Below are 18359 nucleotides of genomic sequence, written 5' to 3'. Positions count from 1 at the left end.
GCATTGTATTATTCAATTACACTTGACACACATCTTTTGCATTACTGCAAGGTGCAAAATATTCTCAACAGAAGCGGTGCAAGACAGGAGTTGTTATGTATTTAATACCTCAATAGCAAAAACAAAGCACCCACAAGACAGAGCTCTACTCCCCTGACAAAAAAGAAAAAAAGAAAAAAAAAAAGATCTCTACTTGCCGGGTTCTGTATATCCCGGTGTCTTTCAATAGTGGTACCATTTGATGCTTAAACGTACGTTACTACAATATCATATGATGCCAACAGTGCTTTATAATACTATATGATGCTCACGTTACCATTTAAATAGCAGTATTGGAGAGTTGGGAGTTTGTTGACACTTTGATGGCATGTTTATCGTAAAACTGAACAAGGGAAACGTGTTGCAGTCGAGGACTTTGTGCTCCTCCAGTTGCCATGGAAACACAATGTCACAGTATACAATCGATGAGATTCTCCTTTGGTTGCGACATGTCCTCTGGGAAGAAACTGACCAGTGTATCAAACAGCTGCAAGGAGGAAAAGATTTGCATAACTTTGTAGACACAGAAATTAGTGGCAGAAAGGAAAGTATGGTGCATCAAATACGAACAAATGTAACTTGCCTGATAGAGTTATAGGCACATGTGCATGTACTTTCTGCAAAACTTTAACATAAATAAACACTGGAATGTGGTTAATGCTGTCCATGCCTACATGCATATCATATCAACATCATCAAAATTTGTCTAGCCAGTTAGATGCTTTCTTAATTGTGACCCTACAATAGAGCCTTAGAGGTATTACAAATCTAGATTGCTACTCTAAGCAATCTTCTGGTAGTCTTGTGGTTTTCGCTTTTTTGCAAGGTTTTCGCAAGTTTTGTGGAAATGAGTTGGCTTGACAGGATTGGCACTGCTACTGTACAGGTGACTCCCGTTAAAACAAAGTCCTCCAGACTGGCAGTTTTCTTTCAAATAACTAACCAATTTTTATATATATACACAGTATGTTGAAAAAAAAAATTACAATCGAATTTTCGCATTGATAACTTCCAATATAATTAAACTGTCCGAATGCTATTTCAGGGTGTAAAAATATAACATAATATATATATATATATATATATATATATATATATATATATATATATATATATATATATAAAGATAATATATAAAAATATAACAGTTCCTTCCATGGGTGTTTTACTAAATGCAAGCATGACGGTGATGAATACTAACCTGCGTTCTATTGGCATAGAAAGGGGGCGTGTCTTCTGTACACTGTCCCATGAGAAGATGCTCTGGTACCTCCAGACCGGGGCTGAACAGTCTGGAGGCAAGGAGCTGAAACTGAGAGGAGAAGTGAACAAAAAAAGATACAGTCATAGCACAGAGTAGCATTCATCAGTGTACTGAAGAGACAAGTTTAACACATACAAATGTATTTGACCTCATAGTTGTATGCATTAATTCAACAAGTCAACTGAAACATCTTTCACCCTGTAAACATGTGAAAGCTGAAAGGTAGAGAATATCAAAATATCAAATATGAAACATTTGACCAGATGCTCAAAGAAACCCTTGAATACATGCACTGAAAATTACACAAACTGTTTGTATCAACTTGTTCAAACTATTCAGGAAGTGCATCAAATCAAATGTAGAAAGTCATCATAAATCTGCACATGAGCCTTTCATCTACCACATTTTTCAATAGCCGTTTATCACGAACTGATTCTTCTACATGATGCATTATAATCAGGAGTTAGTACTGAAATAGTGTTTGCACAAAAAAGCATTCACCTCTGTCTTTTGCACACTCACCTCTTTGGTTTCTTCTGCATTTTCATGGTTGACCATCTGTGCTAGGTCACCCTGGAGGTAAGACAGCGCCATCATTGGGTTGGACATGGCAGTCTCCTGGAAGCGATGACGACGTATCAGGTACTTGCATCGCCGTAGCAACTCCTCCTTGGTTGGCCGACAAAGCTGCATTCAATATGAAAGTCACAATGGCAAAGGTCATGATTTAGGACGATCACCATCTGTAAACATCCTTTCAAGAAAATGATGATATTGTCTCTGAAATGCTCATCAATGCATCAAGATCACATGTTGTAAGTTTCATTTGTCTTCGGATCACTTCCTACATCATTCAATTGCTAGCAAGTGATACTCACCTTAAAGCATGACAGCATTTCTTCATTCCTATCAACAATCGATGCAAATATTGACAGAACTGATTGCTGAATTTGCCGAGAATGTGATAGAGGCCACAACGCCTTTAAAATCTTCCATACCTCGAGTGACCAGAAGTCGTCCAAGCGAGGGCGCTGCCTGTTGTGATTGCCGGGATTTCCCCCAAAGAGGTAGTGTCTCTTGTGGAGGTGGTCATAGACCAGCTGGTGGGCATAGCGGGGACAGGGCTCCACATGTTGCTGCTGCTTCCAGTACTGTTGGTCATTGTTTTCGTTCTTGTAGACACAGGACCTTGTGGTGCATGACAGAAAAATGTGTTCCCAAATCTAATTGAATGCTGCAATCATTACATCTACGTATGTGAATGTAGCACAGCTACACATAAAGCCCTCGAGTGGAATTTGATTAAGCTTTTGACTCTTAGTGGGGAAATATAATCCGTACAGAACTTGAGATAGCAACATAGAGTTTTATGATTTGCTAGAGTGCTTAACTGGGTTAAGAGCTATTCATTATCACTATCAAGGCATTGAAGTGATACAATAAATTACAGCAGACAGGCACAGAGCTTCTGCACAGACTGTCCACTTGGCGACTGTGTCACTGTTTTTGAAACTACACATACCCATGAGCCTTGGACAACCTAGAGCCACCGCTGGGCGAGCGAAAATATTAGGGCACTTGTCTGTCATTACATATAACAATTGCACGAGTGCCTGTTTAGGCGGGTGAATGATTTTTCTTTCTCTGCCATACTTGATAATCATGGTTTACCTACCATCTCCCCTGCTTGATGTAATAGACCCAGAAAGAGTTCTTCATTGCATCCTCCTTGTCTTTGTCTTTGCTTAAACCCTGTAACAAAACACACAGTTACTCTCATATAAGTCAGCTCACCTCTCTCTTACCTCATATAAGAAGGTTAACCTCTCTGCCGAGTCAAGGCTCGAGGGCAGTCCCAACTGCATCCTACAATATTTGGCTTGCTTGTACATCAAGACTGCTTGAACTGAAGCCATTTTGCTCTGATTCAAACAAATTTGACTTACAGGAGGTTGACTGTTTCACAAGGAAACATCATCAACTCTGACTGTTGCACAAAAATGCCTTTCAGTGCAGTTAAAAAGATCATGCATGATTGTAAGCAGGAATGAACATCAAAATCATTTAATCAAGACCTAAACAGGAAATATTAATTTCATGGACGCTTGTTGGCTCTATGTGACTACATCACATTATTGCTTATATGATGTAGTTGCTTTGACAACATCATCTCCTCATCAAAACATTGGAAAGACAGCAGACAAGGCTTCAAATATAAGCTGGTATTGTGAAGAGTAACTAGGATTAACAAATTAAGCAGATACTACACCTGGGTGATATAATGAAGGAAAAACAATAACCTCACATCTCAATACAAAAAAATAAAAATAAAAAAATAAAAAACCCAAGAACTAACAAACAAGCAATTAGTTTGCACATATGTATATGTTGGAGACAGTATTGTAAAATACAGGAACAGTTCTTTTATCCCTCTGAACTCAATAACCCAAATATTTCATTAAAAATATCTAGGCATAATGAAGCTGATTATCAAGAAATGGCACTTCCTAAATCAATTAATTTCACTACTTATACTTACTGAAAGAACATGAATTTCATTGAGATCTGGATCTATTGTAGCCCTCTGAGTGAACCCAGCCACTGGAACTGTACAATAGAGCACAAACAATATCCAATTCAGTGACAATAGGCAAAATGTACCAGGTACTCAAAAGCAGTAATATGACAGCCAAATGTGAACAGGCCCTTTGCACAGTGTTGTCAGACTTTCACATAAATCAAGAATCGCTTTGGTTGGGATCACAAAGTAAGCAAAAGGTATTTATTACCATTTCAGCATTCATTTCAGGCAGCATTCCAGTTTACTTTCCACTGAATAGCAGTGGAAATATCCCTTCAATGAAAAACACCCTTGGTATACATGTTCTTGTTCTATTTCAAGCCCTTTAAAGCGATTTTATTTGCAGCAGGCCTATACACTTGTACCATAAACTTTTCTCACTTGTAAAAATAATCTTCCCCATCCTTTCCCCAAGAGATGGCTCCTAGTCATAACATGACATTGGGGTATCTCCACTAAAAAAGGGTACTTTTCAGGGTACTTTTTACTGTGGAAATACCTAGTTGCATCAAATATTGCAATATTGGACTGCACTTGAGCACACATGGGTAGGGCAAGGGGGGGACAAGAAACAGAAACATGTTGACTTTGTCCTTAAAAAAAAGACTAAAAATTGTCAAAACGATGATGGTTGCCATCGTTACCTTCTTGAAAGCTACCTATTACTTTGCTATGTGGTACTATGCTTTACTTTTTACAAACACTAAACCACTCACCTCCACTTGGTTGGCCAGTGTTTCCCCCCTTTGAGATGATGGTAATTTCATCTGTGTCTACATTGTATGTGAAGAAATCACTCAGGTACTCCTTGCCCCTCTGACCAGCAAATATAAACAGTTTCCTCGACTCCTGTTTTAATGACCAAGCAAAATTGGATACATAGATTACTTTGTATATGGGTACTCCCAAAAACATCATCAAGGTGACATCTCATCCACGATGGAAGTATCAGTGTGGTAATACAGCAGGACATATTTATTCAAATTGATGAATCTATTTAGGTTGATGTACTGCAATTTACCAATCAGTTGCAATTTGACACATTTATATCTGAACACTATCAAATTTGCTTGCCACATAATCTGTTTACTGTAAAGACTACTATTATTACATACAGATATTTTTGCAAATGAGGTCATAGACATTTCACAAGATGTTGTTTTCGCAATTTCACACCGAGGCTATCGTAAGTGCACTAATGCCTGTCTATGAATATCAGGTGACAATCTTTTGTGTGTTCTTAAATTCACAGCCCAACAGCGATTCGCAAGATATGCAAAAACAACGGCTTTTACGGTATTCTGAAGACACATCTGACACACTTACAGGCGCATATTTGGAATTTACATATTCACATGTCTTCCAAGTAGATTGCAAAAGCGTAGTATCACATGACTTCATGAACCACTGAACATACTACAGCCAGTGAGAACAAGATGTTCTGTCAAAGACTGAGGGAGTGAAACTCACTGGATGGAAAAGCATGGAGTGGCCAGTCCTAGACTTGATGTCTCTGAGAGGGCGCTTCAGCCCCTCTTGTGCGTGCAGGTGGTGGAGGCGCGAGCTGCAGTCTGGTCTCTTCAGCTGCCACGTGTTCGTCGGGATGTGGTAGACGTACAGTCCGCTGAACGAGCCCTCACTGGGGCGCTCTTCAGCCGACGCAGAACTGTGTGATCAAAACACATGCTAGTCAACATTTTGGGCGAGTATCCCAGATACCCATACAATGTCATAGCAATGCTTGATTCATTTTTGGCATGGTGCTGTCACAAACTAACAAAGTTATGACTTATTCAGCAAATAGAGACAAATTCCCTTCCTCTAAGCAATTGCATACATTTACATTTGCATGTTTTCATTTCTCCTGTGCAGTGTAAACAGAAACATACTTTGCATAACTTTATTTAACAATGAGTATATTCATGCAAATAGTAGACTGCCCCAATGCTTCACAATGTAGATGGAGGCATCTTATCTCTCCATCAGGTTTGTCTAGAACTCGTAGCTTCTTTCCACTAAGCCTGACATTTGATTTGAATTCTCTTGACTTTTTCTTCACCTGGTCAGCACCCTGCCTCCAAAGACATAGATGGTGGACTTGTCCGAATCCATGCACATCTGATGGTCAAAGATTAATCTCGGGCCACCCTCTGACCCTGTGTCCTCACAGATGAGTGTCCACTTCCCAGTTGCAATATCATAAACATAGAAGTCACTCTGGCGATGTAAGAACAAGGGTAGCAGCACACATCAAGATTATGGTGACAAACTTGGAAAAAGCCCCCTTCTCTGTTCAGATTAGAATAAATTCTATGAATAACAGAAACCTCTGTCCCTCAATGAGATACCTGTACTTCATTCCCCATCCCCACTTTCAAGGAGTACAGCTATTGTGAAAACTGACAGCATTTACCAAGCATATGTGTTGCATTTATAAACTTCATGAGTTCCCAAAATATGATAGTCTAAATAGATCACTTCACACTTGTGACCGTCTTCTCCATTTAATTTGACTTTGCTGAATGACTGACAACTAATGGCTCACCAGAGTTTAAAAACTGCATGTACCTGAATGGTTTACAGGAATATAAACATGTATTTACATATAAAAATTAATACACAAGACCTGAAATGGTTCACCCACCTTCAGCGGTGTTGTATTGCGCATGGATTGGTCCATATACCTCCCGAGGATGAAGATCTGACGCCGGCATGGGTCAAGGCACATTTTGTGACATGACCTGGCTGACGGGCCCCCCTAGAGAGAAAAGAACAAGCAACGTCATTGTTGGAGGATTATTGGACAGAAGCTAGCTTTGCAATGCTTAGTACATATATTCTATAAGTTCACATCCATAATATGGAATAACTTGAGAAAGCATGTACTCCATTGCAAGACAACTGAAATATTAAAAAAGAAAAAAAAAATCAGTCTTTATCTAGGAACTCTACACATGCAACTTTTTTATTATTGTGATTTTTTTTTTCTTTTTTGGACAAGAACAATTTTTATAATGAATAAATACACACTAATTTGAAGTAGTGAATCATAAGCACATTTCAGGGATGCCAACTTTGTAAATGGCATTGCAGTCTTCTATGGCTGGAAAAAGTGTATTTTTGTTTGAAAGACAGTATACCTTACTAGTAATAGGCACGTGTAGAAATGAAATTTAACAAAAAAATATTACTTTCCATTAACTTTCCAGACTTTGGAAACTCAGCTGCAAGTGTGTTTAGGTTGTGATATCTTTATGGCAAGTTTGTACATATTTGAAAATCATGCACCATGTGAAATGGCACTAGAGAAACCATGAACTACGTACACTTTATTTGGGACAAAAACAAACCATAACAAAACAGAAGTAAATACTACCCAAAGGTACGGTAACACTAGGCATCCCTGGTATTTTCTGTAACAGAATATTGTGTTCAAAACTGTGATTCTCCAAAGCTGACATTTTGAAAGCATCAAAACTGTATCTCTTAGAAAGTGAGCCTTGAGGCACTAAATCTACTCCCAGACAGCTTGCAGTGTTTCCCCAAGTGTCTCACTCTTACCTCTTGCTCTGTGTTTCTAGACAGACACGTCCATTCATCGTTCTGAACGCTGTACACCCAGAAATCAGCTAGGTCTGTGGTGCCATCCCAGCCACCAAACATGTAGATCATTTCTAGAAAACAAGAGCAAATAAATATCAATTTAAAGCACTACACTGGTACAGATATTTGTCTTTCACCAAATTCCACACATTACATCCAATCATACACCTTTTTGTTTTGAGTGCACAAGGACCTGTATTCGTTGCAGCAGAATAGAAAACCAACCGAATTACAATACACAGTTTTGATAAATATCAACATTTACTGTATATGCCATAATATATTTAGCAAGTCCCAATTTTCATGAACCGGGACCTCCCGACAATTTCGCAAGTGGTTAAATTTGTGATCATGAGGTACAGTACTAAATGGAGAAATGTATATTAGCATGTCACATTCATGTCAGGGATTCGATCAAAGTCAATATTTTCGCATGTCTTTAAATTCGCAAATAGCACCTGACAAGCTAAATTCACGAGAATGAAATCCTTGTGAAGTATGCGGCATATACAGTATTTTGTTCTCCAACCCTTACTTTGTAAAGAGGTAATGGTTACCGGTATTGATGTCCATACACATCTGGTGACCACCCCTCATGCCAGGCCTAGTCTCATCTTCAGCCATTGTTAGAGGCGAGATTAGTCTCCACAGAGGTTTGTAGTCCTGATTCGAGATGTAGAAGCAGAAGAGGCCATCTCGTAGCGCTGTGTCCATGATGTGTTCGCAGCCCTCAAAGTCCCCCTGCCTTACCTGCGCAAAATGTCACGAACAGATGCTGTATATATAGTAAAATATGATCACTATCTGAACATTGTCTGCATGGCACACTAGAATCTACCATTTCATTGAACATAACACGGTTCACCTTTTTGTTGCCTTCAAAAAGGAACAAGATACTTACCTGAATAAGAATATTAAAGAGTAAAATTACTGTAGGGCTTGTACTTTGTAAGCAATGGCACGAAACTAATAGAAGGGGGCACTACATTAACCAGTGTGATCCTTTTTTATTGAATTACCTACATGACAACACATCATCACTATCTGAACAGTGTCTGCATCATGGAACACTAGACTCTGAAACTTCAATGAGCATCTCAAGATAGGTGTAAGAGTTGTCTAGAGCTTCTTGTTGCTACACATATGGCTTGATGTTCACATAGGTTGGGTACGCTAAAGGTGAAAATGGCACAAACTGCACACAACTGCAAAGCTTCAAATAAATTTGGCACTTTTACATCACAGATATACTACCACACACACATACACACACATAATTTACTTTGTTTTGATGGATCCAAGTCATTACATATTATCATTTGAAGGATAGACAATAATTACGAGGCTACATCCCTATATCACTTTACAAATCATCCAGGACTACTTGTCTTAAAAAGGCAATTTGCGGCCGAAAATGAAAACTTATGCACAGTATTATACATGTTGATGTAATACAAATTACACAGCATTTATGTTTGTTAATTCATTTTTTTTTTTTTTTTGGAGAAAGAAGTATGTGATACATTCTTTATCTTTTATCCTCAGCCCAGTCAGAGCACAAAAAAGGAAAAGAGTATTAATTTAAACTACGAGACATTTTTACAAATCCAGAGAAGAGTGTACTGTATGTCACTCAACATAATTACAACAATCATACAACAATATACATGTAGACAATCAACACATCAATATTCCCCAAAGCTCGCAAAAGGCAGCGACTAAAAAAGGAAGGGAAAAAAAAAAAGATAAAAAAAATACCCCCCAAAATGAGCAAGATTTACCAGTTTGGAGTGAAGTTCTGTTAGGAGAGGATGTTCCAAGTTGACCTTTGCCCTCTTCTGCAGGCTCTCAAAGGCTTCATGGTAGTTGTTTTGGCGGAAGTGCTTTAGGCACAGTCTGATGGCCTGGCTCTCACGGTGCTGTACGAGGAGCAAAGATTCATACAGAGAGTGGTTACATTACAAGGAATGGTCCATTTTAATGTGATCCTAATGCAACTCCGCATAAATATGAGCATTTGTCTGAATGTAAAAAGCAAAATGACTCCAATCTAGGAAGTACTATTACAAGACGGTGGGTAAGTGCCAAGGGGCCATTGGTGGCCAGCTCTTAGATTTGGCAAATGGCTTTGCAGTGAATGGGCTGATTAAAGTTAACTACAATCAGCATTGTGACTTGATAAATGAATTATACTTTTTTGAAGTTGTTGGCATTATAGTCTGTGTAATAACATGAAAAACAGCCATACAGAGCACCTAATAACAAATTTCAGTGATTACTAGTAGTAAATAGTATGCAGCCTCCCCCCCCCCCAAAAAAAAAAAAAAAATAAAAATAAAAATAAAAATAAATAAATAAATAAATAAAGAATTTAAAAAAATACAAAATAAAAATAAAAATGAACAATAAAAGCATATGCTGCCATCTAGCATATAAATTCTGGGCCTGTGTTCACTCTAACACTTACATTGTACTTGCCAGAAACAGACATCAAGTATCTTTACTTCTTTATGTTTTTACCATAAGCAACTAAATCATTTGAATGATCTCTACCTCTGCATCATATATTCCCTGGTGAACTTATGCCTTCCATGAATAAAATGTCAAGGTAAACAATATTTTCCTGACTTTTGATCGGGCTACTTTTTTTTTTTTCACTTGGGTCTCATAATGTGAATCATTCTTCATGTACATAAGTTCGCAATGTGTAATGGACATATAATTTCCAGAATCTTATTAACACAGCCAGGGCATAAGCTTATGGCTGTGGTTAGGATGTGGTTCCATTGTGGCCTCAAGCACACAGGTGACAAGTACAAGGTGCATACCTGGTTGTAGCTGAGGAGGCAGGGTTGTACAATATCTGGATCATCAATTCCAGTCAGCTCCACATACCATATACTACAGCTGAAGCCAGGCCCCCAGGACTGCAGAGGCACTGTGTGGAAATAGTCAAGAAAGGAACAATTTAAAATTTTAAGTTCTTTCATTAATACTTGACCTTGTTAGACCCCAAATGATAATTTCTTACAGTGGTTTGTGTTGTGAGGTAAGTAGAATATACTATCTCGTTTTGCTTGTTTTATTTGTTGATACTTCGGTTGGTTTCCAAGAGACATTCGTACACCATCTTCAGAGGCTGATAATAAACAAATGCTTACATTTACCAGCTGCCAGAACAGAAGAGTGATGGTAGCTTTGTAATCCAACCTTATTCACACAATCTTGTATACATGACTTCAGGAAAACTTATATATTTAATGGCTGAAAGATATATAATATACATGTAGTCTAGCATGCACTCAATATTTGATAGGATAGAGACACAAATAGACCACTTCCCAACCTTTCCTGTCAACTTTCTATAAAATTAACAAAACTTAGTACTGAACTGTAATGGCAAACATAAATTACTAAAATTGTATCTAATTACAAGTACACACACGCACACAAACTTCTTCACAGCCAGTGAAATACATGTACTGTACGAGCTGAAATTTTTGCGGTGGTTTTATTTTCGCGAATTTCGCGAATCGCCTTTGAACCGCGAAAATAACAACACGCGAAAATAACAACGTGCGAACAGATAAGCACAGTTAGACCTCCCAACCGCGAAATTAACAACACGTGAAAATGTTCTCCTAGTAGCAATTCGCGAAAATATCTGTACGCGAAAATTTCAGCTCGTACAGTATGTCCTGATTTTTTTGTGTTTACTTCTGTGGTTCTTTTTTTTTTTTCTTGTTTGCTTTTCATTGTTTTGATTTGTTTTGTTTTGTTTTGTTTTGTTTTTGCTTTTGTTTTTTGCTAAGCTCATTCTTTGCCACCCTGAGAAGTGTACTCAGATTACTGAAAACAGTTTTTACAAACTTGATAGGTGTCACACCTATGACTGGACTTACCAATCTTGATATACCGGCAAGGCACAGGGTTTCCATTCACAACATACTTCACTGAAAATGTTTCCTTTGCACTATCATTCTTCAAGCCACTGTATGTAAACACAACAGCATACAAAGATATGTTTAGTAAATGGAGCCTACCATAAGCTTGGAATATCATACAGTGTGCAAGTTCCTGTGTAATGAAAGATAAAGAAATCCAAAATAGATTTAATGCCTAGATTGAACATATTGTGGAAATGCGATGCACCTGCAATTCAACTGGAAATACTACATTTCATGTCCATGAAGCAAAATACTCTTTGCACAGTATTGAGCACAATTCTTTATATTAGTTACAACTGAGAATAGAATGAGAAAACATTGATGACATGAAATCTGAAATGGTTGGCTCATACATGCACTAAGCACAGTGGATTCTCATTGAAAAGATCACTGACGTACACTGCAATAACTACGACAAAGAATTTTCTTCTGCATAAGTTCAAAGCTCCATATCTCATTTTTCAAAACCCTGATGCAGCAAATTTTCTGTACGAAAAAAGTGATTTCACTGTCCATGAAAGGACTGCAAATAAATATGAATACAAGCAAATATATCTTGTTATTCACAGACTATAAGAGTTTATGTCACTGTGAAGTTCACCAATCTTTAATATGATATACCATCACTGCAAACAGAATTTTCCAGGAAGGCAAAGGCATTACAAAAGTGATTTCTCCTTCTTGCCAAAATTTGCAATTGGGCAAGGGCATCATGCTTTAATAGAACAAGTATTCATTCTTATCATTTGTCCACCAATGAGTTCTAGTTGCCCTGGTCAAGCAGGCTGGTATGTTTGTAGTACCAAGAATGTCTAAGCCTACAATAATCTTCAAGAGTGAAGGATGTAGGCGTCGTTGTTGTTGTTCTTTTTCCATCTGTGAAGATGGCTGGATAGCCCATATTCAGCTACATTAAGCTGGTCTTCCATGGGGTCCAGTTAGATGTGGGGTGGGACCACTTCACCGGGTTAGACACCCTGCTCTTTGCGATGAATGAATGAAGCGGGATCTTTTACGTGCATGAGCTGTGACTCTCTCATACACGGGACCTCAATTTTATGTCCTATCTGAGGGACAGAGTGTTTTGCCTCTTGCTAGAGGGGACGGTATGTTTACACACAACATTGCTCAGTCCAGACTCGGGTTCGAACCCGGGCCGCGTGATCGTGAGGCAGACGCGCTACCGACTGAGCCAACTCACCGCCCTATGTAACCCTAAGAAGAAGAACCCTAAGAAGAAGAAGAAGAAGAAGATGTCAATCCTGCAGAATTAACAAGCATGTACCTGGAAACCAGTTCGACCATGTGCTCCACTGTCAGCCCTCCATAGATGACGAACTTCCTCAGGTTACAAACATTTGACTTCTCATACTTTCCGAAGGTGATGCTGTCTACAAGGGAGCACTTCTCAAGCCGTAGAATGATAAACTGTGAAGGATTGAATATTGCATACAAGCATCAGTGAAGGTCAGGCACTAGTTTATAACAAAAAGGACATTAAACAAAATTATGTATTACCTGGTATATTGATGCAGCACAAAATGCAGAAAAGACTGTTCTAAAAAGATTGTTTAATTAGAACCTGAAGAGTTAAAAAAATAAAGGCGAACCCCATCAAGAGACACTTGGGACAGCAAGACTTATCTTCTTATAATGAAATTTCTTACAAATGGATGTCCATAGGTTGCTATTGATACTAACATACGTGTACTTGTAGAGCAACTGATGGTCACTAAAAATTAAGCCCTAAAGAAGTGTATCGCATGTGAGAGAGTTGGCATTTTAGTATGTGTCAAATACAGAGTATTTGAAAAAAGTAAATTTGTAAATATGTAATGTGTATTTGCAAACTTCAAGTGAGATCTTTCATTGGTCTGCAAATATTCACATTGTGCAGAGAAAGATGGGGTGGGTGGGAAAGAGAATGTTCAACTTGTTTCCTGTTCCAATGACAAGCTTTCTATGAATACAATCATCCACTGGGGAATCGCAAAACCACTTATCTCAGGCATAGAATCAGTCATACCTTCTCCTACAATTGTACAACCATTGAAAAAAAAAAAAAAAAGGTAGATAACACAATGTATACATGCATGCAATAAGCATAAAACTTTTATACAACACAAAGTGAGTCTAACTTCTCACAATTGTGTGTGATGAGGCACATCTTGCACTACTGTAGGTTTGTGTGTGTGTCATGTCTACAAGATGTGCATTGGTAGCGAGTCCTTGATGGAGTGCGTACAATGTATTGGGACTTTAGCATCCACCTAGTAGCTTTCTCTTCTTCTGCTCCTAGGCTGTGGAATAAGCTCCCTCCTCTTCTGAAATCATCACCAACATTGGATCACTTATAACAAAACTTGAAGACCTACTTATTTTGATGTCCCTATATGTGCACTGGACTTGTACTGTCGCTGCCTGGTAATTTGTATATATTTTTTTAATATCTCCTATGGCGACCAGGGATGACATCTCATAGCGCTTTGTATCCAGTGGAAAAGGGGCTCTAAAAATGTCAATTATTATTATCATTATTATTATTATCATTAACATTATTATTATTATTATCATCATCATCAATATCATCATCATCATCATCATTATTATTATTATTATTACTCCCCTGTTCTTTTAATCTTGTGGTAACAAACAAGGCAAGAAAGAGAAATACAAGTAGTGACAGTTCTTTCTGATAAAATCTTCTCATACAAATCTCATGACATATTGTGACGTGGTTCCAAAATAAGCTCACTGTAGCAAGTAAGTTGTACCATAGACAATGGTTTATAGTCATGCACAGTACACAGCACAACAGGAAAATTTTCTTGCAAACAAACCCAAAACATAGGATACACAACACAAGAAACACAAACAAAAAGAACCAACTGAATTCATCCATACAACGACTACATACCTGAGTTGTACAGTTATTATCAGATGACCATCTGGAAGACTGAGAACTTGGCTTGTCCACCAGAATGTTTCTGCAAACACAACGAACATTAAAAAATAAGGGTATCTACAATATATCATGTCAGCAGATCTACTTGTACTTGCCTTGCTATGCACATGTGAATACGGAATTCCTCACTTTGTCATTTTATTTCCATGTCGGCGAGCATGAAGGTATCATGAAGGTGCCATGAACAATAATACGCTTTCAGTTAACAGACGTGCAGGCCTAGGGCCCTAGCTACACTATACAGGCTACCGTTAGAATTGCCTGGGATGGAGCCGAGACAGTCATTTGGTTTCAAAGACAATAACAACTGTATAACACAGTGTAGGCCTATATGTAATCGATGAGGTTCAGACAGTCTCAAGTCTAGATCTAGCACACGGCCAGCGCCACGTTTTCAAAAGTGCGGAGGCCCACTTCCGGGTTTCATGAGCTAACACTCAACAGGCAAAAAAAAACAACAACAAAAGTCTTCAGGACATCTTTCTCATTCCACTTCCGGGTTTCTTCAGCTGACAAGCAAAAAAAAAGGAAGAAAAAAAAAACCCTTAGCGCGTTCAAAGGTTTCAATCTAATTTTGCCACTTCCGGGGTAAAAAAAAAAGTGGGGGACCGAAGTGGTGACACCCTATGTAGTATGTATTCCTATGTATGGGTGCAAAAAAAGTGCCCCTCAACTATTCTTCTCTGAATTCTACAGATTCCATGACAACAAGATTCAACCGCTCCTCAGTTACCGAAGACAGTAAGCATCGTTGTGGCCGAGAAAAAAAAAAAAACGCTGTTGGTCCTAGGCCTAACTTATGCAAGTGTAAATAAATTTACTGTAAATACTGTAATGCTTGATTGATACCATGTCCATGGTAGTTAGTTAATGACATTCTTTGGTATCCATTAAGTTTTCCATTAACTTTCACACTTAATTACACGCTCAGAATACCAATTTGTAATCAACTCTGTGATTAAGTCCTCTCAGTCTCAGCTCAGCTCAGACTCGAGTGTACGCACGGTTGCGCACACACACCGTCACACGTCACTCGAGTTGACACACACACGTCACACGCACGACACGGCGATCTAGATTTTCTAGATTTCTGCTCGACTCAGCTATTAAAACTTATGTTTTATTGAGCTGATACTCTACCTGTACATCTGTATCTTGTCACGATAATCAATGTAGGGTTCGCAACAACACCGATTATCAGCACAACCATACATGATGTAGAAATTCTTGTGCCGTCACGTCACGTAGATACAGGAGCCACTACCCAGGTACAGCACACCGATATCAGTATGTGGGGACACATAATTTCAAATATTTTTCTTATGACGTCGCCAAAAGGGAATTAAGTTTCGTATCAAAATGCAAATATGTGTAATTACTGCGCAATAAGTGTAGAAATCAACGGAATACTTACTCTGGAGAATAATTCGCAGTACAGCTCGAATAACTATGTATCGAATACGTAAGTTTGTGGGGCGTGTTCCGTTCTTCTTCGGAACAACACGCAAACCCAACTTCCGCCATCTTGTCTTTCCCGCTTGTATGTGTGATGTGATTGGTGTATTGCGGATCGCACGTTACGGTTCAATGAGCAGCAGATAGATGACTCGAGCTCATGATCCCCCGGAAAAAAAAAAAAAAAAAAAAAAAAAGTCCCCTGCATGCCACAAACGGGGTCGGGGGAAACTGTGAATGTATACTAGTATACAATGTATCATGGTATGTTCGTATTGCGTAAAAGCCTCTAAAAGTACAGTTTAGTTGTACATGTAGCCTATTATATTGTACATTTTGTAAGATTTGTAAGATTTTATTGACTCTATCGATCCCCTCTCGCCAGTCTCAGAATATGAGAGTACAATCATATACTTGAATTACAGAATACAAAAATATGTGATAATGTACATATTACTTAGTAGTCTGTACCATATGTACATGTAATGCAGGGCTGCCAACTCACGCATTTTGGTCCTTTCTCACTCTAAAACTTTATTTCATTCGCATGCATTCACTCATTTTGACTCCTAAATTATATATAGCATTGGCCTATCTATGGGAGTCTCACTCTCAACTAGTTTCCAGTGTTGGCAGCCCTGATGTAATGTAAGCTGTATTACTGTGAGTGTTAGGTGCCATCATGTTAATTAACACTCATAGCATATCTAATTTTTCACTTGATATTTTCTTAATTGAATGTTATGCATTTTTTCCAGTAAATGTTTTATCTATCAAGTTTACTGTGTACACCATAAATTTCATGAGTCTAAATTTTCGCAAATCGGGAATTCCCGACGATTTCGCGAGTGGTTAAATTCGCGATCGTGGAGTCCTGTACAGAACGGAGAAATGTACACGCATACCTCACATCCACATCGGGATCAGAGTCAATATTTTCGCATAGTCTTTAATTTCGCGAATAGCACCTGACTCGCAAAATTCGAGAAAATAAAAACCTCTTGAAATATTTGGCGTACCCTGTATACAGTATCTAGTCATCACATTCCTGTCAAATATAACATGCATGCATTGAAATTCTATTACTCTCCACCTCTCTGTATTTAAATATTTATACATACCTATAGATGAAAACAAAATATGTTTTATTTACACCTGTAAAAGTTGATATTCAAGTATTTTTTTTTTCTTCACCCACAATGTTTAAAATCATGAGACGATACAGTTTGCTCACTTGTACTGATCCTCGGTATTTATTCAGTACCATATGTACATATAATGTACCATATCTGACTTTTTTTTTTTTTTGTTTAGTATGTTTTACTCAGTGCAATACAGTTTTCTGATTACAAATTTTAATGGTTGGCAAGAACATCTTCAGGTACATACATTCTTTGCTGGTCAAAGCACTCATGTGGAGATTGAACTGCTTTTCATCTCATGCTTGCTTTGTATTTTGACACTGGTTAATGATGACCTGATGACTGGAAATCTAATCCTACATTGCACTATCATTCTCAGCAAGCAATGATTGGTCCCATCTTTCAGTATTTTTTACACCCAATAACATTCCTCAACAGCTCATTCCTTTTTATGTATTTATCATCAGGGCTGCCAAGATTAACGCATAAAAATCTGTGAGGCTTCAAAGATCTATCAGAGAGATACTTGTGTGTTGATCGTATCATCCTGAATGATTTATGCAAATTAAAGAGGCTTTGAAGGGATAAACTCAACCATAACCATGCTATTAGCATAGTTTTGGTTGAGTTGGGGGATTCAGATTTTTCATCTTTTATGAGATAATTAGAAACCACCTATGAAATATTAAAGAGCATGCAATTCTAAGAGGAATTCAAAGTATATTTGATGGAAATCAGTTTTGAAATGGCTGGGATATCCTAAAACAAAGTAAAACAAGTCGTCCTAATAAAAGGTGGGTCCCACCTTTTCTTAAAACCTTGTTTTTTTTTCTACTTTATATGGGAGTTTTTTTCTACCTATACTATCCCTTTAAAGCCTCTTTACAATTCATAAGAGATTATATCATCATCTCACAAAAAGCTAAAAACCCAAAGCAAAATTATCAAGCAAAACTATCCATCCCTTTAATATTCTTTTATCAAAACATGAAACGTAAGGGAGCCTCCGGCAGAATCAAAGCGGCTTGGCAGGTCTTATCATACATATCATAAGAGTACACACTTTTAATCTGTTGGAGACTAAATCTAAGCAGGCTATACTCTGTCAGGTGTCTATGGGAAATGCATTTTAAAGCAAAATCAGCTCGTCCTCAATAGGTTAAAAACATATTTCAAATCAATCGATCATGCATATTTCCCCCTTCAATAACAACATTATTATCTAAAAATCCCAACACGTCATTTGAAGAATAGATTCAAAGAAATTATTACTCTAGATTTGCCAGAATTTCTTCTGTGCTTCACATCACATTGAATTCCCACTCCTTTCACTGGGGAAAAAAAAAATCCCTATGGCAGTCAT

The 18359-nt window shown here is 37.9% G+C and overlaps 1 protein-coding gene and 1 long non-coding RNA gene across 2 annotated transcripts in view; one reads left to right on the top strand and one right to left on the bottom strand.

Annotated features, from left to right (window-relative positions):
- Positions 1-355: 355 nt before the first annotated feature.
- LOC140246131 (muskelin-like) lies at positions 356-15925 on the bottom strand. The gene is made up of 18 exons (XM_072325570.1): positions 15814-15925; positions 14352-14421; positions 12720-12862; positions 11390-11478; positions 10316-10425; positions 9269-9406; positions 8045-8237; positions 7446-7558; positions 6529-6642; positions 5944-6101; positions 5355-5550; positions 4601-4733; positions 3843-3910; positions 2979-3055; positions 2302-2491; positions 1826-1990; positions 1241-1351; positions 356-526 (listed from the first exon to the last, which is right to left on the bottom strand). The coding sequence occupies exons 1-18, from the start codon at positions 15921-15923 to the stop codon at positions 449-451; spliced, it is 2256 nt and encodes a 751-aa protein (XP_072181671.1). The 5' UTR covers positions 15924-15925; the 3' UTR covers positions 356-448.
- The window catches only part of LOC140246133 (uncharacterized), a 10285-nt gene continuing 7397 nt past the window's right edge, over positions 15472-18359 (top strand). Inside the window, exon 1 of the long non-coding RNA XR_011902435.1 lies at positions 15472-15667. This is a non-coding gene — a long non-coding RNA (uncharacterized lncRNA). The remainder of the gene's footprint in view (positions 15668-18359) is intronic.

Source organism: Diadema setosum, chromosome 2 (assembly GCF_964275005.1).
Source record: "Diadema setosum chromosome 2, eeDiaSeto1, whole genome shotgun sequence".
NCBI classification, from domain to species: domain Eukaryota; kingdom Metazoa; phylum Echinodermata; class Echinoidea; order Diadematoida; family Diadematidae; genus Diadema; species Diadema setosum.
The sequence above is the reverse complement of the archived record's forward strand: the minus strand, read 5'-3'. Positions and strand labels throughout refer to the sequence as shown.

What these genes read in the sequence shown, in the direction of transcription:
- LOC140246131 (XM_072325570.1), bottom strand. Translation starts at nt 15,923, where the DNA reads ATGGCGGAAGTTGGGTTTGCGTGTTGTTCCGAAGAAGAACGGAACACG. An exon ending in CACTGGCCAACCAAGTGGAG is followed by an intron (nt 3,911 to 4,600) that starts GTGAGTGGTTTA and finishes TCTATTGTACAG; the next exon opens with TTCCAGTGGCTGGGTTCACT. An exon ending in ACGACTTCTGGTCACTCGAG is followed by an intron (nt 1,991 to 2,301) that starts GTATGGAAGATT and finishes TATTGAATGCAG; the next exon opens with CTTTGTCGGCCAACCAAGGA.